General features: G+C 37.9%; 1 protein-coding gene across 2 annotated transcripts in view; it reads left to right on the plus strand.

Moving 5' to 3' along the window:
• Positions 1-27,158, plus strand: part of LOC141331783 (RAS guanyl-releasing protein 2) — a 59,410-nt gene that overhangs the window by 5,631 nt on the left and 26,621 nt on the right. The window contains exons 2-8 of one of the 2 annotated variants that reach the window (XM_073836811.1): positions 18,011-18,065; positions 18,292-18,479; positions 20,169-20,271; positions 21,293-21,346; positions 21,439-21,570; positions 24,866-25,016; positions 26,302-26,475. In XM_073836811.1, coding sequence (XP_073692912.1) covers positions 18,410-18,479; positions 20,169-20,271; positions 21,293-21,346; positions 21,439-21,570; positions 24,866-25,016; positions 26,302-26,475 — 684 coding nt within the window. In that variant the 5' untranslated portion in view covers positions 18,011-18,065; positions 18,292-18,409. The remainder of the gene's footprint in view (positions 1-18,010; positions 18,066-18,291; positions 18,480-20,168; positions 20,272-21,292; positions 21,347-21,438; positions 21,571-24,865; positions 25,017-26,301; positions 26,476-27,158) is intronic. The other variant, XM_073836810.1, reaches the window with a different exon arrangement.

Below are 27,158 nucleotides of genomic sequence, written 5' to 3' on the forward strand. Positions count from 1 at the left end.
GAGACTGTAGGAACTCCAGAACTGTACCGACCGGGCAGTTGACTGGGTCCAGGTGGCGCTCGCGGCACCATCTCGCGAATAAGTTCCACTTAAGGCCATACAGTTTCCTCGTAGAGGGAGCTCTGGATTGGGGAAGGGTCTCAACAACCTCGGTTGAGAGACCCGCTCCTATGAGTTGTGCCCCCTCAGGGGCCACACCCATAACCTCCACCTCTCTGGGTGGGGGTGGCATATTGCGCCCCCAGCCTGAGACAGGAGGTCCCTCCTGACGGGAATCTCCCACGGAGAGCCGTCTAGGAGAGATACCAGGTCCGAGAACCATACTCGTGCCGGCCAGTACGGGGCTACTAGTAGCAGCCGCACTTGAAACCGACGGACCCGTTCCAGAACTCCCGGGAGCAGAGCGATCGGGGGAAAGGCGTACAGACGCAGCCTCGGCCACGTCTGTGCCATGGCATCCAGCCCCAGTGGAGCTGGATGAACTAGAGAGTACCAGAGGGGACAGTGCGATGTCTCCTGAGTCGCAAACAGGTCCACCTGAGCCTGGCCAAACACTCTCCAGATCTGCTTCACCACCTCTGGGTGAAGCATCCATTCCCCGGGCCTCGGCCCCTGCCTTGACAGGACGTCTGCTCCCACATTCAGATGTCCAGGAATATGGACTGCTCTCAGGGAGAGGAATTTCTCTTGAGACCAAAGGAGTATCCGGTACGCCAGCTTGTACAAGGGGCGTGAGCGGAGTCCTCCTTGGTGGTTTATGTAGTAAACCACCGCAGTGCTGTCTGTACGGACCAGCACGTGTTTGTTTCTTAGGTCTGTGAGAAACCTCTTTAGGGTCAGGGATACTGCCAGCATCTCTAAGCGGTTTATGTGCCACGAGAGATGGTGGGCGCTCCATAGGCCTTGGGCTGAGCGGCCACGCATGACCGCCCCCCAACCGGTAAGGGAAGCGTCGGTCGCTAGCGTGATGCGGCGACCAGGCACTCCCAGAACCGGTCCCTGAGAGAGGAACCAGGGTTTCCTCCACATGGCCAAGGCACGTAGGCAACGCCGCGTGACCTTGATCTTGCGGAGTGGGTTTCCCCTCGGGGAGAACCCCCTGGTCCTGAGCCACCACTGCAGTGGTCTCATGTGCAGCAGTCCAAAAGGTATCACGTTGGAAGCGGCTGCCATAAGACCTAACAGTACTTGAAACTGTTTGACAGTGAGTGACTGGCCTAGCTTTACTGCATTCACTGCGGTCAGTATGGAATCGACTCGTGCAGGAGACATGCGTGCCTGCATGGAGATCGAATCCCACACTACGCCTAAGTAAGTGGTCCTCTGTAGTGGAGAAAGCACACTCTTCTTGGCGTTGAGTCTCAACCCTAACTCTTTCATGTGAGCGAGAACAGCACCTCGATGCTGAACCGCTAACTGTTAGTTGAGTATGCGGATGCCCTGGAGTCACAGTGGAGCCAGCGCAGCATCCACACACTTCGTGAAAGTGCGAGGTGAGAGAGCTAGGCCGAAAGGAAGCACTCTGTCTTGGTAAGCCTTGCCCCTGAAAGCGAACCTGAGATACTTCCTGTGCTAAAGAACCAGAAAGTTCACTAAGGGTACCAGCCTCTCGAGACTGGTGTCTGGATTTACTTGAGGAACTAACTCGGAGTCCTGAAACAGCGAACTGGCAGGAAGCGCCGGAATTAGCTCCTCGGAAAACCCCCGCGGGGGTTGCGAACTCTCCAGGGCCGCTACGTTTCCGGGCGGACCAGCTAGAGGATGCTCGCGGGAGATAGCCGCGCCCTGTAACACTGGCAGGGTTAGCTGACTCATCTCCTGAGGGCCACGAAGGGGTCTGAAACCCGCACCTGGAGGTATGGTGCAAACCCCCTCGAGAGGGGCTGCCCTCAACGGCCCTGAACCACAACCGTCAGGGCCGCTTAGCCGAGGACTTCCTTGACTGGAGGACGACCCTCAGGTCAGGCCTCTTCGTCTTGGAAGCCCCCGACTTAGAGCGTTGCTTTCCGGGTCCCCTAGGCTGGGCCGGGGGAGCACGGGCGGCAACGCTCTGTTTTTGTGCCTCTCTATGGGAGCTCGTACACGGCTGAGGCTGCTTCTTAGATGGTGCAGCAGCCTCAGAGGAGAACACGCGGCGAGGAAGGAAAGTTCTGAACGCCGCCGCCTGCTTGCGGGCCTCCTGGTGCCTGGCCACAACGGTATCAACCGAAGCACCAAAGAGGCCAGATGGTTGCAGGGGGGCGTCCAGAAGCGTGACCCTGTCCTTCTCTTTTACGTCGGACAGGGTCAGCCAGAGATGCCTCTCCGCGGCCACCAGGGCTGCCATAGACCGCCCAACAGCACGGGCGGCCTCCTTGGTGGCGCGGAGAGCGAGATCTGCAGTTTTTTGCATCTCTGTGACGCTAACTTCCTCGCCGCTGCTGAACTCCTTCAGCAGGTCAGCCTGGTAGGCTTGCAGGATGCCCATGGTGTGAAGGCAAGACCCTGCTTGACCTGCTGCCGTGTATGCCTTACCCATCAGGCCAGATGTGACTTTAAGGGGCCTGGTGGGTAAGGACGGAGCCTTCAAGGATGATGCCGAGCCGGGTGACAGATAGCCCGCAAGCGTCTGTTCAACCCGTGGCATCGTCCTATAGCCACTCTCCTCTGCCCCCCCCACATTTCCATAATTTTCAGCGGGGGAGAAAAGACGGGAGGAGTATGGCTTTTCCCACGATCTCGCTAGCTCTTGGTGGAGATCGGGGAAGAAGGGAAGGCTCCGTTTTGGAGGTGCTGACTTTGTCCGCAGGAAGCGATCATCTAATCGGCTTCGCTGCGGCTCATGTGATTGCTGTTGTTCTGCGGGCCATGTGATGTGTAATTTGGCTACCGCATTAGTCAGCACCTCTACGAGCTCCTCATAGTGAGGCGAGCGTGATGGCGGTTGTGGTTCCTCTGTAACACTTTCAATGTCAACCTCCTCGGAGGAAGACAAGAGGAACTCGGGGACCTCCTCCCGGGGGGAAGAAACCGCAGCGCGGGCTTCCACATCCAGGAGGAGATCGCTCGATCCGCTGAGTGAGGGCGGAGATAGGGGATCACCCGTCTCCATACCCTCCAGCAGATCGAGCTGCGAGCCCCACGAGTGCAGCCGCCGCTCCGCCTCGGCGGAAGCGGGGCCAGACCCACGGGGCACGCTAGTGAAAGCCCCCTCCTCGAAGAGGGCTTTCCGGGAGCGAAGCAGACGCACCGGCAGGCGTTCACAGTGCTCACAGCCAGCCTTTTCGAGGGCTGACTGTGCATGCTCCGCTCCCAAGCAGACCACGCATAGACTGTGTGTATCCCCACCAACAATGAAGCGTTGGCAGGGAGGGACACACTGTCTATGCGGGCGCTTAACCACCATCAAACTCTTTTTCTTAATAGGTTGTAAAGATGCCATTCTACTCAAATAAAAGTGTGTCAAACTGGACACAAAAACAGCAGAAATGGCAAGACAGACACAGACACAGAGCGCTCTCGCTGAATGACAAAAGCTGCCGCCGGCTTCAAACGCACGTGCTTTATACTTCCTGGTCGGTGACGTCACCGCGCCTGTGACGTCACCCCCGTCATTTCATTGGTTGTTATACACAGTTCAGAGTGCGGCCCGCCAATGGCGTTCCCCATAGCGTTCCTGACGCGGCTCGAGTTCCCGGAAGGGAACCTGAAATGTTTTCCTAAAAAAACACCATTTCTTTACGACCGAAGAAAGAAAGACATGAACATCTTGGATGACAACAGGGTACATTATTATTACTGTGCATGCTTCAGCCATATTATGGCAGCAAACTTCCTTGACTATTACGCCAGAATGGAAGTATAGTTCCTAATCTTATCGGCCTAGAAAATCGCAGCTTTACATTTTCCGCCGGTATTAGTACATGATATAACTACAGAAGAGTCAAGTTTTAAATAGTACAAATATGGAAACTCGTTGGTCATTTTTTGAACACAATGCTATTGGTCTAATAGGATTCAATGATCTATGCTAAGCTATGCTAAAAGTGATATCGCCAGAACAGGAGAACGGCTGAGTGGATTTCAAAACCGTAAAACTCACCTTATTAACTCGGGGGGAGTTGGAGAATGAGAATTTCCAAAAAAAAGTGGAGTGTTCCTTTAAAGAAACCGAACCAATGTATCATTGACATTAAGTGAAACAACTTTGTGTTCTGTTCCTAAGCATCTATTACGGGGATCACCTTTTGTCAGACTATACTCAGGAAATGAGGTCTACACGGAGATGCAGTTATGCAACCTCTTACACACATGCACACGGACGTTTGCATGCATGCAACATACACCCAGACGTACCACAGTATTCGCAAATAACTGATGCAGTACCAGTCTGCTTGCTCTCACAGAAAGTTTACAACTGTTTTTAACACTGCTGCTCATGCATATCACTCACAGACACACGGACATGCAAATATTTCTCTCAGCATGTCTAATCTGTATAGAGTACTGTCTGACCCTGAGTCTGGGCCTCTGACATAAACGTTGTAAAAACACAGGAAACCCAGTATGACCCTTTCTACTGTCAGGTCGGGTAAACAGGAAGTCCACGAATTTAAGAAAGCATACTGTATGAACTTTTTTTTAGGGATGTCTTCCCTTAATTTCTACTAGGGAAAGAGTAAGAGTGCATATGAGCAGTTACACACACCCACACATAAAGAGAGCGAGTTCTGGTCATTTGCATTTCTGGTTTAATAAAGCTGCATTGTGTTTCTGCTGAAAGACAGAAGCTGGACAGAGAGAAAAACAAGTCTTCCTGTCAGTTCACCAGAATTTTACCGTAACCTCAGTGCAGCGGCAAGTCAGAGCTGAAGATCTGACTCTCTCGGTTTCAGTTTTGCTGTGGTTTGTTGGCATGACTTTACTAAAAACTGTACTTGTGCTGCCTGAGCGTTTGTAGCATAGCTGTGTGCAGTTAAAAATAACAAAATATCAGAAGTGTGAATAAACAAGTAATAACAACTCATGAAATGTATCTCTTTATCTCATTTATTCTTTGTGAAATACTCATAAACAGTAACTTCCGGCATTTGTTAAGCTGTCAAACTGCTCCATTTTCAGCACAACAGGAAGCATCTGCGCTGAGATAGAACAACCAACGGAGAACATTCCCTCTTTCTTTCCTTCTCTCCCCCTTTCACACAAACTCACACACACATATATACACAGACAGAGGGCCACAACTTTTACAAAGGGCCTTACACAATGTCAAATGTGACCACTTATGACCAAAGTGCATTTCAGTATAGACTCTGTAAAGTGAAGCTGCGACATAAACTGAAACAATGAATGGCAAACAAACTTACAAATTAAATAATTAAAAAACAAATTACCTCCCTGTCAAATGAGATTATAGAGGGACATATTCGACAGTTTTGTAAATAATTATAAATAAGCTCTGACTAATTTGGTTTTTCAAACACATTTGCAGATTTGATTTCAATATCTCTAATTTATCAACACACTTTTACAAATAAAGGTGCTTCATAAAGTTCTTCACAGCCATGCCTTTAAAAAACATCTCTTTCCTTTTATAATGTGAAGAACGTTCTTTCACCACAAAGAAGCTTTTGTGAAACAGAAAGGTTCTTTAGATGTTAAAGGTTCTTTATGGAACCATTCAGACAAAAAAGGTTCTTTCATGGCAACGTTAGGCATCTTTATTTTTAAGAGTGTAGTTGAAATCAAAATTTGCAATGAGGTAATTGGCAGTATGCAAGAATGGCATCATAAAATGAAAAGAGGACATCGTAAAAACATGAACACACATTTACATGCAGTTATATACTATTTATGATTTTAAATACATTTTTAGTGAGTGCAATAAAATTATGGGCACAATTCTTTAATTCTGATGGGGGAAAATAATTGCTTTGTAAACAATTGTATGTGCTTTATATATTTTATATACCATTAAAAGTTGCTTTCTCAAAGCACATTACAAAAAAGGTCAAATGGGGAAAAAAATTTAACATTAAATAGAATTTTTTTTAAATGTTTAAATTTTAAATCAACATTTAAAGATAGTATATAAAATGAAGTATATATAGATCTTCATTGTATATAATGCCTTTAAAAGTTTATTTCTGAAAGCACAAAAGATAAAAAAAAAAACTGCAAAAAGAAACAAGGCAACACCAAATAGACATGAAAAAATAACTTTGTAAAGCCAGTATATAAAATGAAAAACTATGTAATGTTAAATAGAATTTGTTTTTAAATGTTTAAATTTTAATTCAACTTTTAAAGGCAGTATATATAATGAAAGACAATGTCACATCAAATAGATTTTATATAATATATATTACATAATAATAATAAAATGTCCTCAGAAATTGGTAGTAAATTACACAAATAAATAATTATTATTTGGATAATAGAAATGGTATTTTCTTGTAAAACATACTCCAATAAACTTTTTTTAGTCAAGTTAGTGTAGTCAAGTAAAAGCTCTCATGAAAACACGTAATAGATACTTGTTCACAATTATTTCCATTATTCATCATATCTATCTCAACTACATTGCAGGCTTCATATTTTTATTCCAATGTCAAGTGTTTTTTTATTGCAGTGAGCAATTCATTTAATTCTGTCTGCGAAGCGGCCTTGCTGCGTGGTTATCTTCCCACGTAAAGCCTGTGTTCTTACATGGCTTGAAAACAGCAAAAAATTGAGCAAATTCTGAGGGTCAAGAACACTTTTGGCACAGCAGACAGCACTTTTTACCAAGTTTTTCTACATCTCCTGAGCCGCAACAATCCACCCGCATACCAGCTGTCTCTGTTCAAACTAACACACGGCTCGGACCAACTCCACAGTTAATGCAAGACTACAGTACAATCATGAATAATAAGCACTCAGTGAGTAAAATCATTATTATAAGCTATTAACATTAAATAGTAATAATAATAACTATTTTTACACAATCACAAGCATACACACTAAATCTAATATACAGTGGTGTGAAAATGGGTTGGCCCCTTTCCTGATTTTTTTTGTCACACTTTAATGTTTCAGATCGTCAAACAAATTTAAAAAATAATCAAAGATAACCCAAGTAAACACAACATGCAGTTTTTGAATGAAGGGTTTTTTTTTTATTATGAAGGGAAAACAAGATCCAAACCCACATGGCCCTGTGTGAAAAAGTGTTTGCCCCCTAGACCTAACAACTGGTTGGGCCACCCTTAGCAGCAACAACTGCAATCAAGCATTTGTGATAACTTGCAATGAGTCTGTTACAGCGCTGTGCAGGAATTTTGGCAAACTCATCTTGGCAGAATTGTTGTAATTCAGCCACATTGGAGGGTTTTCGAGCATGAACCGCCTTTTCAAGGTCATGCCACAGCATCTCAATAGGATTCAGGTCAGGACTTTGACTAGGCCACTCCAAAGTCTTCATTTGTTTTCCTTCAGCCATTCAGAGGTGGATTTGCTGCTGTGTTTTGGATCATTGTCCTGCTGCAGAACCCAAGTTCGCTTCAGCTTAAGGTCACGAACAGATGGCCGGACATTGTCCTTCAGGATTTTTTGGTAGACAGCAGAATTCATGGTTCTATTTATCACAGCAAGTCTTCCAGGTCCAGAAGCAGCGAAACAGCCCCAGATCATCACACTACCACCACCTTATTTTACTGTTGGTATGATGATCTTTTTCTGAAATGCTGTGTTACTTTTACGCCAGATGTAATGGGACACACATCTTCCAAAAAGTTCAGCTTTTTTTTCCAGCAGAGTATTTTCCTAAAAGTCTTGGGGATCATCAAGATGTGTTCTGGCAAAACTGAGATGAGCCTTTATGTTCTTTTTGCTCAGCAGCGGTTTTCGTCTTGGAACTCTGCCATGCAGGCCATTTTTGCCCAGTCTCTTTCTTATGGTGGAGTCATGAACACTGACCTTAACTGAGGCAAGAGAGGCCTGCAGTTCTTTAGATGTTATTGTGGGGTCTTTTGTGACCTTTGGATGAGTCGTCGCTGCGCTCTTGGGGTAATTTTGGTCGGCCGGACACTCCTGGAAAGGTTCACCACTGTTCCATGTTTTCACCATTTGTGGATAATGGCTCTCACTGTGGTTTGCTGGAGTCCCAAAGCTTTAGAAACGGCTTTATAACCTTTTCCAGACTGATAGATCTCAATTACTTTCCTTCTCGTTTGTTCCTGAATTTCTTTGGATCTCAACATGATGTGTAGCTTCTGAGGATCTTTTGGACTGCTTCACTTTGTCAGGCAGGTCCTATTTAAGTGATTTCTTGATTGCGAACAGGTGTGGCAGTAATCAGGCTTGGGTGTGGCTAGAGAAACTGAACTCAGGCACTTTTTCACACAGGGCCATGTGGGTTTGGATTTTTTTTTCCCTTCATAAAAAACCTCTTCATTTAAAAACTGCATGTTATGTTTACTTGTGTTATCTTATTAATATTTAAATTTGTTTGATGATCTGAAACATTAAAGTGTGACAAACTTTATAAGCAAAAAAAATAAAAATCATTAAGGGGGCCAACATTTTTCATACCACTGTAAGTTGGCAGGTTGCATCTGTAAAAAGACTACAGAGAGTGAGAGATAATAAATACACCTGCACATCCCTGGGAACGTACGAGTGTGCCACATTACCAAAAAAGTCGTTTTTTGCAACATAATGGCCTCCTGTGGTTTAAAACAGCCGCAAACAAAAAGCAAGCTCATTTTCACTTAGAGATGTAGCTACTTTTGCTCAAGAGTTTGAAACAGTGATAATACGGAAAGGAAACATGTCTAACTGTAATGAAGCATGAAATCAAATTCAAAGATTGAAAGTTTGGAAATGTAATACTTAAATAGCATTGAACAACATAAAAACTTAACATCATAAACCCACCTATTTAGCTCTCTAGTTATTTATTATAAAATGAACAACTAAATTACAATATGTTTCACCTCTTGCATTGAGATTGCTTGATGATGCACCGTATTCTTCATAGCTATTACCAATTTAGATATATAGCATATAAAAACAAAAATGACTTCTTGTCCAGAAAAAGCTACAAAGTGGGCCATGATGTATATTAAAATTATAGCTATGCTAGATTAGTTAGATAAATTTACACACATTAGTAGGTAGATGATGTTTTTTTGGTGGAACGAAAAAGTCATGTGGTGCAACCAACACATTTAAAAATATAGCAGCTATCATGTGGCAAAGCAGAGAAATGGCCATATCTGAACCTCAGGAAATGAACACAAAATGAAAATGATAAATATTGCTCAACCGCAGACATTAATAAGTAAGGTCTGTTTTTTAGAACCTGTTTTTTTACCAGTATGTTTCTCTTGTACAAAATGGATCAAGGTGTTGTGGTCCACTACAGTTTGTTGTGCTTTTATTATTATTATTATTATTATTATTATTTAAAGCTTACTTACTAATGCAACACATCTAACCTGCTGGTTTTGTTTTTGGTAAGAGATGACTTTTTCGATCAGCTGTGAGCAAAGTCACCTCATATGTCATATAGTTATTACCCTTGTTTATCTTACTCTGGACATAATTCTAGATACTGCTTTGCAGTTCTTTGTACGTATGCAATTAAAATACTGTTTGCAAGTTTTTGTTTGCAGTTGTTCTTAAAAAACTTTTTTTGTCTAAATGTTTCCATAAAGAACCTTTAACATCTTAACAAACTTTCTGTTTCACAAAAGGTTCTTTGTGGCGAAAGAAGGTTCTTCAGATTATAAAAAGGTAAGAAAGAGATGGTTCTTTAAAGAACCTTTGACTGAATGGTTCTTTGTACTGTAGATCCAAAAATGGTTCTTCTATGGCATCGCTGTGAAGAACCTTTTAAAATACCTTTATTTTTAAGAGTGTAGGGCCAGTCTTCAAAGCCTTGAAAAATAATCCATCCAAGATGTAGATGAGTTTGTTTTTTTATCAGATTTGGAGAAATGTAGCATTGCATCACATGCTCACCAATGGATCCTCTGCAGTGAATGGGTGCCGTCAGAATCAGACTCTAAACATCTGATAAAAACACAATAATCCACAAATAGTCCACACCACTTCAGTCCCACATCTTTTGAAGTGAAAATCTGTGAGTTTGTAAGAAACAGATCCATCATTAAGACATTTTTAAACTTCAAACCATTGCTTCTGGCTAAAATATCAGTCCATAATCCATAATAAAAGCTGTTAGACAAAACAGCTTAGAGCTGTTTTGGACTGCTTTCACTTGCAAATGATGCTTGATATGTGCAGATTTCACTCCTGATTCGGACAAGGCAACATTTTCACTGGAGGAAGAGTTATTGTGTTTTAGCTGAGGTTAAAATGCCTCAATTTGCTTAATTTGATTTATTTGTTTTGTGCAAACACACAGCTTTTCACTTCACAAGATGTTAACTGATAGACCAGAGTGGATTACTTGAGGATTATTGTGATTTTTTTATTTGATTTATTGTGGTTTTATCAGCTGTTTGGACTCTCATTCTGATGGCACCCATTCACTGCAGAGGATTCATTGGTACAAATTCTTATCTACCAGCCAAATTTTAAAATGTTTTTAGAAAAACATATTTTTTTTTAGCTTTGATCACAAAAATAAATTACATTTTAAAATATATTCAAATAGAAAACATTTATTTTAAATAGTAAAAATATTTCAAAATTTTACTGTTTTTGCTGTAATTTAGATCAAATAAATTCAGGCTTGGTGAGCAAAAGAGACTTCTTCAAAAAACATTAAAAATCTTACTGTTCAAACACTTTTGACTGAGAAAATGTTCAGGAAATAAAAATTTTGGGGGTAAAATATTCCTTTAATCCCTTAATTTTTAAAAACTAAAATATACAAATATGACAGTGTCTTCATTTTCATAAAAAAATGAATCATGCACTGAAAAAATGCTTTTCATACTTAGATTTTTTTTGTCTTGTTTACAGTCAAAATATCTAAAAAAAAAAAAAAATCATAAATCAAGGAGGATTTTCTAGACAAGTCAAAAATATTGTCTTGTGAAACAAGCAAAATAATCTGCCAATGGGGTAAGAAAATTTATCATGTTTTCTGTTTGAAATAAGATTTTTTTTTCTTACCCCATTGGCCAATTATTTTGCTTATTCTAAGCAAAAACTCACTTAATTTTGACTTGTTTTTTCTGAAAACAAAAAAAAAATTACTTGTCAAGAAAACCCTTCTTGTTTTCAAAATTTTGAGATATTTTGGCTGGAAACAAGACAAAAAAATCTAAGTAAGAAAAGCGTTTCAAACGATTGGCTCCTCACACTTTTATTCACAAGTGCTGCAATGTTGAACCTTGGGTTGACAAAGAATGATACATAGCAAGTGATATGAAACTTGCATAGAATCTAAGTTAGAAATGTTTTATTTTGTCTATACTTGAAACTGTCTCCGACTTTGGATTCATGAACAGATGCCATTCCTCTAAATAGCATATCGTGTCTCACTTCTAATTCTCCCTCTTTCTTTTTCCACCAAGGTAAGATCATCTTCTAACTTTGACAGTAATGATGAAACATCCAATAATGAGAGTGAGATTAATAGGTGCATTGAGATCGGCATCATTAGTGTTCATTCAGTGGCCGATAATATCACTCGCTCGTGTGTCTGAATGAAAGCTTTTGTTTGAATAATGTTATTTCCTCCTGTAATGACTGCTGTGTGTCTGATTAGATCTGCACCTTTATTAAAAACAGAGAATGAATAAAAAGACAGACGATGCATTTCATAGTTCAACTTTCACAGGCTTCATTCTGTTGAGTTAGAAATATCATTCAAGCCCTGAGCTGTCAGGACACACTCTCTGCAGGAGAGACTGAAATATTCAAAACACCTCTGCCATAAAACACCGGACAAACACACACACACACTTCGATTAAACCCCTGTGAGGATCAATAGTTCTGGGGTTCTGTCACCAAGCAACAGAAGCTTCAGAAAACAGCTGCTTACAGACGACAATAGCACACACACACAATGTGCAAACACACATATATATACACACGCAGGACTCATAATGAGTGTTTAATTGCATCAGAGACCAACTAGAACAGCTGTTTTAGTTTAAACTTCTCTTACAAAAAAATGTTAGAAATTTCAGGTTATATGCAGCTATTGATCATCACAATCCAGGACTGTAGAGTGTGACAACTTGTGTACATTTGATATAAAAAAAATACTATATAGGACAAACTACGTTTAATTAATTTGCGTGTGAGCAATAAGCTCAATGCTTATCCTAAAAAAAAAAAATGGAGGATTTATTGGTTCTCTTTTCTGACATCACACCAAACTATGAAATTATAATTTGTGTTTGGAAATAAATGTGTTAAAGTTATTTTATTTTTATTTATTTTTTTTATTGTCAGTTCATAATAAAATGTCCAATTTGTAAGATCAGTGCTGGGGAAAGTTACTTTTAAAAGTAATGCATTACAATATTGAGTTACTCCCTAAAAAAGTAACTAATTACGTACTTTTTATGGGAAGTAATGCGTTATTTTACTTTTGCGTTACTTTTTAAATCTGAGCAGGGCTTGTGTCACATGTTTGTTCTGTTGTGTTCCTGTCTGTTGATTTAGTTCCTCATTTGTTCCCATGGTTTTTGATTAATTGCTACACACCTGTTTCAGTTCTCCCTAATTACCCTTCTAGTATTTAAGTCTTGCGTTATCCCCATTTCCTTTGTCTGCTATTAGATGTTCCCATGTGTGTGATTCTCCTTGCTCTCCTGTATTTTCGTTGTGGATTATATTAAAAGACTGTATTGGAATATTCTTGCTTCGTGCTCTTCCCTTAAGCCACACAAACTGTGACAGCTTGCTTGTTTCTTTTTAATATAAAAAGTTATATTTTGGCAAATGTAAAAGCATTTTCACACCAAAAGCCTCAGGCTTAGAGAAAAGTAAATTGAACTCTTTAGCAATAAAAAAGAAAAGAAAACAAATGTTATTTTATTTTTGCTTATTAGTATGGATGAATTGGATCATCGAAGGTCGGCAGCAAAGACATCGGTTAATAAAATGGGATTAAATGCATAAAGGATATTTGTATTATTTAACATATTTAATTATTGCAGGTTTGTGTTGAATTTGACTGTTTTTATTCATTTTGAGGAATAGTGTATCTGTTTTTTTTAGTGAGTGAGATGAATTAATGCATGTTCACATTTGTTCTAGAACTAAAGTAACATCTTACAATTTCTCTCAACATGGGGACAGGAGAGCTTTTAATCAATAAATGAGGGGGAAAATATATATTATATATATATATAATATATATATTATATAAATAATATATATTTGAAAAAGTAACTCAGATATTTTCTTGTCAATTAAACAGTAATGCGTTACTTTACTAGTTACTTGGAAAAAGTAATATTATTACATAACTTGTAATGCGTTACCCCCAACACTGATTATAAATCTAGTCATTTTATTTATGGTTTCATATAGTTTTAAAAAACTATACTCTATTTTCAGAAAGTTAAAATGTAATGACTCTAAAAATGTAAAAAAAAAAACTTTATATTTAAATATTAAATATGACATTCAAGGTGAAAATCTCATTTGTATTATTTGTGGAATTGATATTATAAATATAGTTATGTTTTTGGGAAGTCATACCACATGACATTTTACAATTGTAAAATATACAAGTTTAAACCCGACTTGAGCTCACTCATGTACTTTTGTGGGTAAGCTGTGTATATGATTTTCATTTAGCATTTCCTGAGGTTCAAGTGTGGCCATTTCTGTGCTCAGCCACATAAAAGCTGCTATATTTTTCTGCATGTTGGTTGCACCACACGACTTTTTAGTCACACCACATAATAGTAAATAGCAATCTTCTTTGCATGATTGTAGACGCAGGTCAAACTATCCTGGCAAAGCAAACATTTTAATATGCACCATGGCCCACTTTGTACAGTTTTTTATTATTATTGTTATCATTATCATTATCAAAACAACACCCTCATGTAACAATACAGTGTATTGGTGGCTAACCATTTTCATGCATGTGCAATTGACGGGGTGGACTTTCATGCTTTTTCATGTTTCATGTTTTTTCTAAAACTCGTCCCTTTTTTTACATTCTATGAATTCCTACAAAGTAGGGGAGGGCGATATGACAAAAATATCATATATCATTATTTTATTGTATTTTTTCAGAAATATCACGATTTTATCACGATTCTTTGTCATGTTGGTTTTACTATTTTACAAGTTGTCTGAGCAGCACAGCCAAACTAATTTACCTATTTTAAAACAAAATTAAAAAGAATGACAATAACAATTTTTGTCATTATTTTATCTTTGTTATTAAAAAATAAGAACAAAGATAGGCTACATGTTACAAATACACATGATATACAAATAAAACAAACAGTGCTTTAATTTTCAGATACAGTAGGTGTATTTATCAGTAGCTTTTAAGAAAGTGAATTAACAAATATAAAAATAAAACACTATATACATAAATTATACATTGATTTTTATTAAAGCAACTGTATTAAAGTTTTTCTTTTAATTCCTAATTATTTACCAACATCTTTGTTGCTGACCTTCGATGATTCAGTTCAACCATATTTATAAGCAAAAATAATTTGCCAAATATCCATCATGTTTACATAGCGCACACAATGCCTGATAAACTAAGAAACCCTGACTGCGTGGACTAGGAATGCAAATTTTTACTTTTTTTAATTTTTACTTTTAAAAGTAATGCATTACAATATTGCGTTACCTTCTAAAAAAAAGTAACTAATTGAATTACTTACTTCTTATGGAAAGTAATGCATTACATTACTTTTGCATTACTTTTTCTCAACTGGACTGGTCTTGCTTGTTTGTTTAAAAAAAAAAAAGCTATTTACTGCAGTACTTAATTAAATGTGAACATGCATTTACAGATTCAGTGTTCCTCAAAGTGAAATGCAAACTCTGAATATGACACAAACTTGCAAAAAATAAAAATGTTAAATAACGCAAATATCCTTTATTTAATCCCAAATTATGAACCAACATCTTTGTTGCTGATGTTCGATGATCCAATTCAACCATATTAATAAGCAAACATTACTTTAGATAAACATCACTTTTTTTATTACTGAATAAATTATTATTATTTTTTTATTAAAAACAAACAAGTAAGACCAGCCCAGTTGAAAAAAAGTAACGCAAAAGTAACAATGCATTACTTCCCATACAAAGTAAGTAATGCAGTTAGTTACTTTTTTAGAAAGTAACGTGATATTGCAAAACATTACTTTTGAAAGTAACTTTAACAAACTCTGGTCATAAATGTGACTAATTAATGACAGAAATTTCTTGTTTGGTTGAACTATCCCTTTAAGGCCTGCTAGTTGGTCAATTAATAATAGCATGTGAGCAGTTAGAGGGATTTGCCAAAATTTGCATTCCTAGTCCATTTAGAAAGGGACGTTGTTTCAGGTAAACATGATGGTTACTGCGGTACTAGATTAAATGTGAACATGCATTTACAAATTCAGTGTTCCTCAAAGTGAAATGCAAACTCTGAATATGACACAAACTTGCAATAATTAAAAATGTTAAATAATCAATTTAATCCCAAATTATTAATCAACATTGCTGACCTTCGATGATACAGTTCAACCATATTAATAAGTAAAAATGACTTTAAATAATCATCTCTGTTTTTCATTGCTGAATTTGCCAAAAATATAACTTTTTTTATTTAAAACAAACAAGCAAGACCACCCCAGTTGTGAAAAGGTAATGCAAAAGTAATGTAATGCATTACTTTCTATGAAAAGTAATGCAATTAGTTACTTTTTTTTTTAGAAAGTAATGCAATATTGTAATGCATACTTATAAAATGACGTCCCCTAACTAATGAGTGTGACTAATTAATGACAGAATTTTCATTTTTGGTTGAACTATCCCTTTAAGACCTGCCAGTCAACGGTTATTCAATTAATAAGAGCATGTTAGAGGTTCGCGTTTAGAGGAATTTGCCAAAATTTGCATTTCTAGTCCATTTAGAAAGAGACATTGTTTCAGGGTTTCTCAGGATTTGTAGACGACAGGCCGACTGTGGCTTGCGATTCAGGCCTTGTGTCAAAACTGCTGTTAGTTTAAGTCAGAAACCCACTCTTCTATTAAATCTATTATTCTCTTCTCTCTCTCTATGAGGGCTGTAATTGAAAGTGTCCGCCCACCTCTCTGCAGCGACACACACACATGCACACATTCCACCATACAATGAGATCCTATATAAAACACGCTTCATGTAGCTTAATGGAGGCTTGTGTGTGTGTGTGTGTGTGTGTGTGTGTGTGTGTGGCCATGCATCATTACCCAAGATGCCTTATTTAAGGATCCACGACTGTCTACAAGATTGTCTTTGTATTTTCAGTGGTTTCTGCCAAACAGAGAACTCAGCCGAAATAATTAGGCAGTCAGAGGACAGTGAGATGGCTGGTTGGGCGTCATGCTTTATATGTTTCTCTCTATAAACTGGAATATCATTTTTGTTTCCATATGGAGAGGTTGATCACAATGGGATGAGAATGTGTTGCCATGGTTTCCTGTTGGCCAGTTTGCTAAGACTGCATGAACGTGTGTGTGTGTGTGTGTGTGTGTGTGTGTGTGTGTGTGTGTGTGTGTGTGTGTGTGTGTGTGTCTGTTCTATCAGTACAGGAAAGCACAATGAGTGATAAGTGTGTGTGTTGTGTGAAGGATAGACTGTGGTTTGGTGCTTGTGTTACCATTTGTGTTTTAGGATGTGATAACTTGAGGTTTTCTGATTGTGAGGTCAATTGCTTGGCAGTCTGAAGCTCATTATGATATTTCTGTGTGTGTGTGTGTGTGTTAAATAAGTTTATCAGTTGGGACATTTGGTACGTCTGTCATTCGGTCACTAATAATATCTCAGAAACAGTGTCCAATGTCATCTTCAGCGGGTGGTTTGGTCAGAGATCTTTACTTGAAACAATATTTAACTATGCCAGTTAAGTTGTTCTGTATATTCTATAAAACCTGCTTTTAAGAGTTGCTTTAACACCAGAAATGTCATTCTGTGTCAAGTTTTTAAAAGAGTATTTATTATGTACTTCTTTTCAGTGTAAGTCGAGACACTGGAGGTGAATAGGGTAAAAATAATAATAATAATTATTATTATTATTATCACCTTACTTAACTATTTAATTGGTTACAATTGCAAACATTTTTTGTATTACAAGTTTTCTAAAATGTTTGGTTTAAATATGCAAATGAGCCATTATTTAATGAAATATGTGCTAATTTGAATATATTTCTAGTAATCTAAACACTGGATGAAGTCAGTTTCAATATTTTTGTTTCTTTTTTTTGACATATTAGAGTGAAATCTGTTCATCTGTTCAGTTGTGCATTTATTGAATGAGTACTGTGCTACGTCCGAACAGATTGCATTGTTTTATGTATAATCATTTCACTGTATTAATTAATTTTAAATCATTTTTTTAAAATCATCTTAAATGTTCTTAAATTTTGTTTTTATTGTTGTGATTATTATAAATTTGTATGATTTTTATGCTATAATGATTTTAATTCCTTTTATGTACAGCACTTTGAATTACCATTGTGTATGAAATGTGCTATATAAATAAACTTGCCTTGCCTTGCCTTGCCTTGAAATGTTTTTACAGAGGGGGTTTTGGGTTACCAAATTTTGTACTTTTTTTTACCACTTTCTGGGGAATAAAATCAAGCTAATTACATATATGAACAAATCCGTCTGTAAAAACCTTCAGAATATAGACAGTAATAAAAATGTAAAGTTTGGTGTGTGTAAGTGCTACTGAAGTGGAGATTTATGGCTCAGTGTAGAAGAAAAAACTCATTTTGAGAAAATGGCCTTTAAAAATATGGATTGAGATTGAAATCTATTAACACAAATAGATAAAGTGCAATTGAAGAAACACTTAACGGTGTCTTTTATGTGTTTTCTTTCCACAGGTCTGAAAAAACACTTTATAAAACACCAAAAAGCCCAAAATCTCAAACTTGACAGGTACATGAAAAAATTCACTTTTTAAAGTGCACTTAAGTGTTTTAAGTACAAGTACTCTCTTTAAGTACACTTAAATGACCTTTTATTTTTTTTATTAATATATTAACTGCAAATACATGTTTTTACATTTACTTTTAAGATTTGAAGTACACTACAATTGCACATTCAATACAATTGAGTGCACTTTTAAATCAGAAGGATGTTGAGTGTGTTCTTCTCCTTACAGTAACATCTCCATTACAGTATCTCCATTGACAGACAAAAGAGAAGAGGAAGATCACTGGAGGAGAAGAGAAAGACAGAAGGCTGTTAGAAAGTGAAGACAGAGGAAGAAAAAGAGGGATATGATGGATCCGTTACCTATGGATTCAGGAACGGTGGATGAGTTGGTGGACTTCTGCATACAATCCTTCGGTGAGTCTATAAAGACATGGTCTTATACAAGAAGGAGATTCAAACACAAGTTTATTCTGATGATTTAGAGCAGTTAAGAAGCAGAAGTTTCTGCTGTGAATCTACGTAAATGATGAACCAGCAAACAGCGATCTTGCTTTTTAAGAACAAATCTTAGCTGGTAAAGCTAGTCAAGGAAGTTGACCTAGAAATTCACAACAAAAAGTGTGTACTTATTGCTTATTATCATACATATTACTAGCAAATTGGCCTTATACTGCACGATCATATTAAAGGAGAAGTTCACTTCCAGAACTAAATTTTCATTCAAACATTTCAGGATTTCTCTCCATATAGTGGACTTCTATGGTGCCCCCGAGTTTGAACTTCCAAAATGCAGTTTAAATGGAGCTTCAAAGGGCTCTAAAGCAGTGGTTCTCAACTGGTTTGGCCATGGGACCCACAGTTTTACATGGTCATCAAGCCGCGACCCAAATTTTTAGGAACTATAATATAATTTTAGGAATTATAATTAATTTGTATTTATTTGTTAACATACACAAGTAGTGACAGATAAATCATAAGAAAATCACCAAGACTTACAAATAAACAATATTTTATTGCATTTAACATATTCGGGGTCGTACTTGCGCTTCAACATATTTGTTGCTATAATTAAATGAAATTTCACATGTCAAACGGTACGTTGCGCGCGCATTTCAAAATAAAAGTCCGGGATTGTCGCGTGTGCATTTCAAAATAAAAATCCGGTATAAACAAAATAAGTTAAAAAATTAAACTTTTGTTTTTTTTTTAACCGCACACTCCGCGACCCACTGAAAATGTTCCCGCGACCCACTTTTGGGTCGCAACCCACCAGTTGAGAAACACTGCTCCAAACGATCCCAGCCGAGGAAGAAGGGTCTTATCTAGTGAAACGATTGGTTATTTTCACAAAAAATAAAAAAACAATTTGTATATTTTTTAACCTCAAATGCTCATCTTGTCTAGCTCTGCGTCAACTCCAATCTCGTTTTCTTCTCTAACTTCTTCAAAATCGTCCTACATTGCTCTTTTACCTTTTTTTGTAAAGGGCGTTTGATCTACTTTGCATGTTCACTTTGTAAACACTGGGTCGGCACTTCTGCAGCGATGTAGGATGATTTTGAAGTTGGAGGAGGAAATTAGATGGGAGTTTTGACGAGAGTTGACGCAGAGCTAGACAAGAAGTGCATTTGAGGTAAATAGTATATAAACTGTCAATTTTTTTAGAAAATAACCAATTGTTTCACTAGATAAGACCCTTCTTCTTCAGCTGGGATCATTTAAAGCCCTTTGAAGCTGCATTTAAACTGCATTTTGGAAGTTCAAACTCGGGGGCACCATAGAAGTCCACTATATGGAGAAAAATCCTGGAATATTTTACTCAAAAAACAAAATTTCTTTGCAACTGAAGAAAGACATGAACATCTTGGATGACAACGGGGTGAGTACATTATCTGTACATTTTTGTTATGGAAGTGAACTCATTTTAACCCTACCCAGTACCTAAAAATATCAAGTACAAACAACAAGTTTGCTTGCTATAAATAAGCAGCAACTTAAGAGTTAAATGTGGGAAAACTCTTACTTGATAGTAAATATGTGTTCCCTAATCTAAAGTGTTATTGTTTGTTCTTCATTAATGTTTTGCCATGTTTATGTTTACAGACAGTGAAGGCACAATTAAAGATGCCTCCTTTGTGAAAATGTTTCTGATGATGCATCCTTGGTACATATCTTCCACCGATCTGTCCAAGAAGCTGCTACTAAAGTATCCTTTATGTGTTGAATTTTTCATGCAATCGTACTTGACAAATTATATTTAAACTGCATTAGATAAAGTTACAAACCATGTTAGATTTATTGGAACTAAATCTTACATCTTGCAATAAAAGGTGCTGTAAAACCTGATATCATTTAGCACTAAAGTATTAACCCTTGTGTGTCAATTTGAAAAAGTTACACACAGGACAAACATGTTTATGTCAAAAAACTGTCATAAAAAATTTTAAGCTTGGGATTACTTTAGTTTGCTCTCATTTTAAAGATCCTTGATAGATTATTGTTGAGCTTAAAAATTAAAATAATATTAAAGCCATACATCTAAACAAGTTGTGATACAAATTTGAGGTTGATATCTAAAAAAATAGCTTATTGTAAGATTTTGTTTGGGTGCAGTACCAAACTTTTCCCATTGGTTTCCAGCAAAGCTCTGCTGGCAAACACAGTGGTGGGATTTGTGATTTGCAGTACAGTATGATTTCTACATACCCACAAAATTATAGCTTGATAATTTATCCAATTGACTAACAGGAATAACGTGAGTATTTGCTTTATATGCCAAAACCAAAAAATGGCACCATCTAGTAAAAAATAATAATTTTTTTAATTTTGAAGCCTTGCCAAGAGAATAAAAGCCTATTAATAAATACTGCATCATTTTATAGTTAAATGGGCCTGGGATTCAAAATCACAGTTTTAATGGGCTTCAATGAGGATATTTTTGTCCAAAACGTCCTGAGAGTACATATTTTTTACCTAGTGTAAAATAGATTTATTAAAGGTGAAATATTAAAATTCCAATAAAAATAAACACCTGAGCCAAAATGTATGCAGTTAGCATTAACACAGGCACAATTATATGTAACAAAATTAAATTAAAATGTCCATAAATGTCCAAAAATGTCCAACCCTATTATTTTTGGGTTACATGCTCTGATGTAAGGTTTGCTTGTGTTAACATAAAATGAAGGCCTAAAATTAAAAACGTTACACCCTTAACAAATGGAAAGATCACAGGAAAGCAGCACCGAAGAGATCAAAGCCAAAATATGCCACCTTGTAAAGTAAGACTAATCCTGTATCTAATTCATACTCGCCTGGTATGTCATATCTGCTGTTTTGCATTGCATTTGCTTTTCTGTCATTTTCTATGCAGATACTGGATTTCAGAATTTCCCGTAGAATTTGATCTGAATCCTGCTTTGGCTGACCAGATTAAAGACCTGAGAGAGAACCTGAACACGGGCGGCAATGAAACACAGAGTCAGCTTATTGATGTAGAGAGTGTGTAAGTACACAGACACACACCTACACACTCATTTCATGTTCTCAGTCTGAAAAGGTTAAGCAGTTCACCAAAAGAATGAAAAATCTGTCATCTGCTCAGACTGCTGTTCGAAACAGACTGCTGTTTGAATGGTTTCATGCATATAGTTGTGTTAATAGTGTCTTATGTGAACATGTTCTGCATTTGTATTTGAATGTGCGGCAACTATATGCACCCCTTCAATGTCAAATTTGAGTAGGAGGAGAACATCTAACACAAAAACACAAAACACAAAATAACTGCTTTCAATACCCTGCCAAAAAAAGGTGGTTTAAGATGGAAGTAGTTGGTTTTAGCTGGTTTTCCAGCCTGGCTAGTCTGGTCAAGCTGGTTTTAGCTTGTTTTTCCAGCTGGTCTTCCAGCCAGACAAGCTAAGGAAGTGGCCAAAACCAGTCTGCTGACCAGCTAAAACTAAGCTGGATTACTAGCTAAAACTGCCTAAACTGGTTTGCTGGTTTTAGCTGATGTTAGATGGAAGTAGCTGGTTTTAGTTGGTCTCCCAGCCTGTCCAGCTAAGAAAGTAGCCAAAACCCCTCTAAAACCTGCCAGCTGACCAGCTATGACCAGCTAAGACCAAGGAGAATTATCAGCTAAAACCAGCCTAAGATGGGTGGCTGGTCTTAGTTGGTTTAAGATGGAAGTAGCTGGATTTAGGTGATCTTCCAGCTGGTCTCCCAGCCAGACAAGCGAATGAAGTGGCCAAAACCCATCTAAAACCAGTCTGCTGACCAGCTAAAACTAAGCTGGATTACCTGCTAAAACTGCCTAAACTGATTTGCTGGTTTTAGCTGGTTTAAGACAGAAGTAGCTGGTTTTAGTTGGTCTCCCAGTCTGTCCAGCTAAGAAAGTGGGCAAAACCCATCTAACACCAGCCAGCTGACCAGCTACGACCAGCTAAGACCAAGATTAATTATCAGCTAAAACCAGCCTAAGATGGGTGGCTGGTCTTAGTTGGTTTAAGATGGAAGTAGCTGGATTTAGCTGGTCTTCCAGCTCGTCTCCCAGCCAGACAAGCGAAGGAAGTGGCCAAAACCCATCTAACACCAGTCTGCTGACCAGCTAAAACTAAGATGGATTACCAGCTAAAACTGCCTAAACTGATTTGCTGGTTTTAGCTGGTTTAAGACAGAAGTAGCTGGTTTTAGTTGGTCTCCCAGTCTGTCCAGCTAAGAAAGTGGGCAAAACCCATCTAACACCAGCCAGCTGACCAGCTACGACCAGCTAAGACCAAGATTAATTATCAGCTAAAACCAGCCTAAGATGGGTGGCTGGTCTTAGTTGGTTTAAGATGGAAGTAGCTGGATTTAGCTGGTCTTCCAGCTCGTCTCCCAGCCAGACAAGCGAAGGAAGTGGCCAAAACCCATCTAACACCAGTCTGCTGACCAGCTAAAACTAAGCTGGATTACCAGCTAAAACTGCCTAAACTGTAGGGATGCACCGATACGAATCGGCCGATCATGCTTGCGCGTTTTGTCAGTAAAGCCGGTTCTTTAATCAGCGGTAAATGCCATCAGGTGCGTGATTTCACGTTGAGCCGTATATACTACACACAGCCGTTGTTTACCGACGAGCTGCGCAAATCAATGTTCATTATCAGTGTGAAAGTGCGCAGCTCGTCAGTGAACAACGGCTGTGTGTAGTAAATAAGGCTCAACGTGAAATCACGCACCTGATGGCATTTACCGCTGATTACAGAACCGGCTTTACTGACAAAACGCGCAAGTGATCGGCCGATACGGATCGGTGCATCCCTACTAAACTGGTTTGTTTGCTGGTTTTAGATAGTTTAAGACAGAAGTAGCTGGTTTTAGTTGGTCTCCCAGTCTGTCCAGCTAAGAAAGTGGCAAAACCCTTCTAAGCTAAGACCAAGGTGAATTATCAGCTAAAACCGGCCTAAGATGGGTGGCTGGTCTTAGTTGGTTTAAGATGGAAGTAGTTGGTTTTAGCTGGTCTTCCAGCCTGGCTAGGCTGGTCAAGCTGGTTTTAGCTTGTTGTTCCAGCTCGTCTCCCAGCCAGACAAGCGAAGGAAGTGGCCAAAACCCATCTAACACCAGTCCGCTGACCAGCTTAGTCTAAGGTGGATTACCAGCTAAAACTGCCTAAACTGTTTTTTTCTGGTTTAAGACGGAAGAAGCTGGTTTTAGTTGGTCTACCAGCCTGTCCAGCCAAGAAAGTGGCCAAAAACCCCTCTAAAACCAGCCAGCTGACCAGCTACGACCAGCTAAAACCAAGGTGAATTATCAGCTAAAACCAGCCTAAGCTGGGTGGCTGGTCTTAGTTGGTTTAAGCTGGTCTCTCAGCCTGGCTAAGCTGGTCAGGCTGGTTTTTGCTGGTCTCTTAGGCTGGCTAGCCCTGGTGAAAAACAGCTAAAACCTGCCTAGGCCTGGTTATTCCAGCTGGTCTCCCAGCCAGACAAACTAGGAAAGTTGCCAAACCCCCTCTAAAACCAAAAACCCAAGACAAAGGTGGATAATCAGCTAAAACCAGCCTAAGCTGGTTGGTTGGTCTTAGCTGGTTTAAGATGGAAGTAGTTGGTTTTAGCTGGTCTCCCAGCCTGGCTAGGCTTGTCAGGCTGGTTTAAGCTGGTCTCCTAGGCTGGATAGACTGGTTTTAGCTAGTTGTTCCAGCTGGTCTCCCAGTCTGATCAGCTAGGAAAGTGTCTAAAACCCCTCTAAAACCAGCCTTTTTGTTTTTGTTTCTGGAAGTAGGGGTAGGAAGTTGACAGCCTCATGTGACAGGAAGGAAGTCAATGCCTTTTGGTCTTAAAATCCTTTATTTGGTTGTTTGCTTACATGTCATTGAGACATAAAACATGGATAACATCTAGAAAAGTACTAAGGAAAATGACAACTATAAAACTGCGCCAACTAGTTTAAATGGGTTTTAATTCTGTGGGCCAAAAAAGAAGATAACTTCCAGGCTGCTCTATTCAACCGTTAAGGATTTTTTTTTTTCTAAGTTCAAAGAAATTTTTCATAATCTAAAGAACCATTTCCACTATAAAGGACCTTTTGTGTAACAGAAAGATTCCATTGATGTGAAAGTTTCTAAAGAACCTTTATTTTTAATAGTGTAGCACTCAAATATTATTTACACTTTTGCACTTTCCACAAGTTTTCAGCAATAAATTGAAGATAAAATGGGAGTTTATCATGAAGGATGTTCTTGCACAACACTGTCAGATTTCAGCATGCTAGTCGTCTGCCAACAATAACAACACTAGTCCTATCTGAAATAACATATCTTTCCGTTGCAGGCCCTCGTATAAATGGAAACGCCAGGTTACCCAAAGAGTTCCATCAATGTCAAAAAAGAGAAAAATGTCCCTTTTGTTTGATCACCTGGACCCCTGTGAGCTCGCTGAACATCTGACCTATCTGGAGTACAAATCCTTTTGCAAGATAATGGTATGTTTGTGGGTACAGGTTTTGCTGTTTTTGTTGGAGTCAAAGTGCTCTAATTTTCCTTAGAATTTCACAAGAGATAGAAATAGATCAAATAATGTTCTAATTATGATCTAAAAGTGCTGAAATGTGACTGTCATATCTGGGTGGAGTGCTAAGCTGATGCATTTATTTTTATCTTATATTAAGTACTTGATGATAATGAGTCACCACATATAATAATACAATCCTGGATATGCAGTTGAGTGCATATGTTTGCGTATAATCCTCTGGGTGTTGTTCGGTCATTTTTCTTCTTCTTTTCTTTACTTTATCAGAATTGTACTTAGTAATAAAAATCATGTACATGATTCAAAAAGGTTAAATTCCTATGAAAAAAAAAAAATAGTCACACTTTTGTTCCGCCCAAACAAAAAAATATATTTTTTTAAGATATCAACCACAATTGTGGAACACAGATTTATGTTTAGATTTATGGCATTGATTTTCTTGCAGTTTTAGAGTAAAACATGTTTTGGAAAATATATTTTTCATTTAAAATGTAAATAAAATAGTAATTTCCAAAATAAACATAGACTTCAATAACTTTAGTTTAACTTTTTAAACTTTTTTCAGTTCAGCAATAATCTGCCAAGTGTCTTAAAAAAGAAACCAAACTTCAGTCTGGTAAATGTACTAAAATATAGTACATTTACAAAAGCATTTTCAGGACTTTTATTCAGAGAATGTTCAGAAATTTCACAATGAATGCTAGAAAAGTGTTGTTACACTGCAAAAAATGCTTTTCTTACTTAGATTTTTTTGTCTTGTTTTCAGCCAAAATATCTAAAAAAAATCTTAAATCAAGAAGGATTTTCTAGACGAGTAAAAAATATTGTCTTGTTTTCGAAAAAACAAGTCAAAATTAAGTATGTTTTTGCTTGAAACGGGATTTTTTTTTCTTACCCCATTGGCAGATTATTTTGCTTGTTCTAAGCAAAAACTTTCTTGTTTTCAGAAAAAACAAGAAAGTTATAATAATCTGCCAATGGGGTAAGAAAAAAAAATCCCGTTTCAAGCAAAAACATACTTAATTTTGACTTGTTTTTTACTCGTCTAGAAAATCCTTCTTCATTTAGGAATTTTTAGATATTTTGGCTGGAAGCAAGACAAAAAAATCTAAGTAAGAAAATCATTTTTTTTTTTTTTTTTTTTTGCAGTGTAGAACGTGTTTTTGTCATCTGTGATAAATTTATAATGAATATATTACTCACTTGTGATCTGTGACCATTTGTTTTACATGTTTCAGTTTCAGGATTACCACAGTTTTGTAATGCACGGCTGTACAGTAGATAACCCCATCCTGGAGAGGTTTATTACCCTCTTTAACAGCGTCTCGCAGTGGATCCAGCTGATGGTTCTGAGTAAACCCACCGCACCGCAGAGAGCCGCTGTGATCGCACACTTCATACAGGTTGCACAGGTCAGGAAAGCTACTGTAACTTAGTCCTATTATACATTAGGCATCTAATGTATGTACTGCACTGCAAAAAATGCTTTTCTTACTTAGAATTTTTGTCTTGTTTCCAGCCAAAATATCTAAAAATTCTTAAATCAAGAAGGATTTTCTAGACGAGTAAAACTAATTTTCTTGTTTTCAGAAAAAACAAGCCAAAATTAAGTTATTTTTTCTTAGAACAAGCAAAATAATCTGCCACTGGGGTAAGAAAAAAAATCTTATTTCAAACAGAAAACAAGATTATTTTTCTTACCCCATTGGCAGATTATTTTGCTTGTTTCAAGCAAAAACACACTTAATTTTGACTTGTTTTTTCTGAAAATAAGACATTCATTTTTACTTGTCTAGAAAATCCTTCTTGATTTAAGAATTTTTTGATATTTTGGCAGGAAACAAGACAAAAAATCTTAGTAAGAAAGGCATTTTTTGCAGTGTGTTCTTCTGTCAAAAAATTGTTGGGTACATTGAACTTACTGTTTAAATAACCAAAACAAAATCTTATTTCAAACAGAAAACAAGATTATTTTTCTTAGCCCGTTGGGGGTAAGATTATTTTCTTGTTTCAACCAAAAGCACACTTAATTTTGACTAGTTTTTTTCTGAAAACAAGACAATAATTTTTACTCATCTAGAAAATCCTTCTTGAT

Source organism: Garra rufa, chromosome 3 (assembly GCF_049309525.1).
Source record: "Garra rufa chromosome 3, GarRuf1.0, whole genome shotgun sequence".
Classification (NCBI taxonomy): domain Eukaryota; kingdom Metazoa; phylum Chordata; class Actinopteri; order Cypriniformes; family Cyprinidae; genus Garra; species Garra rufa.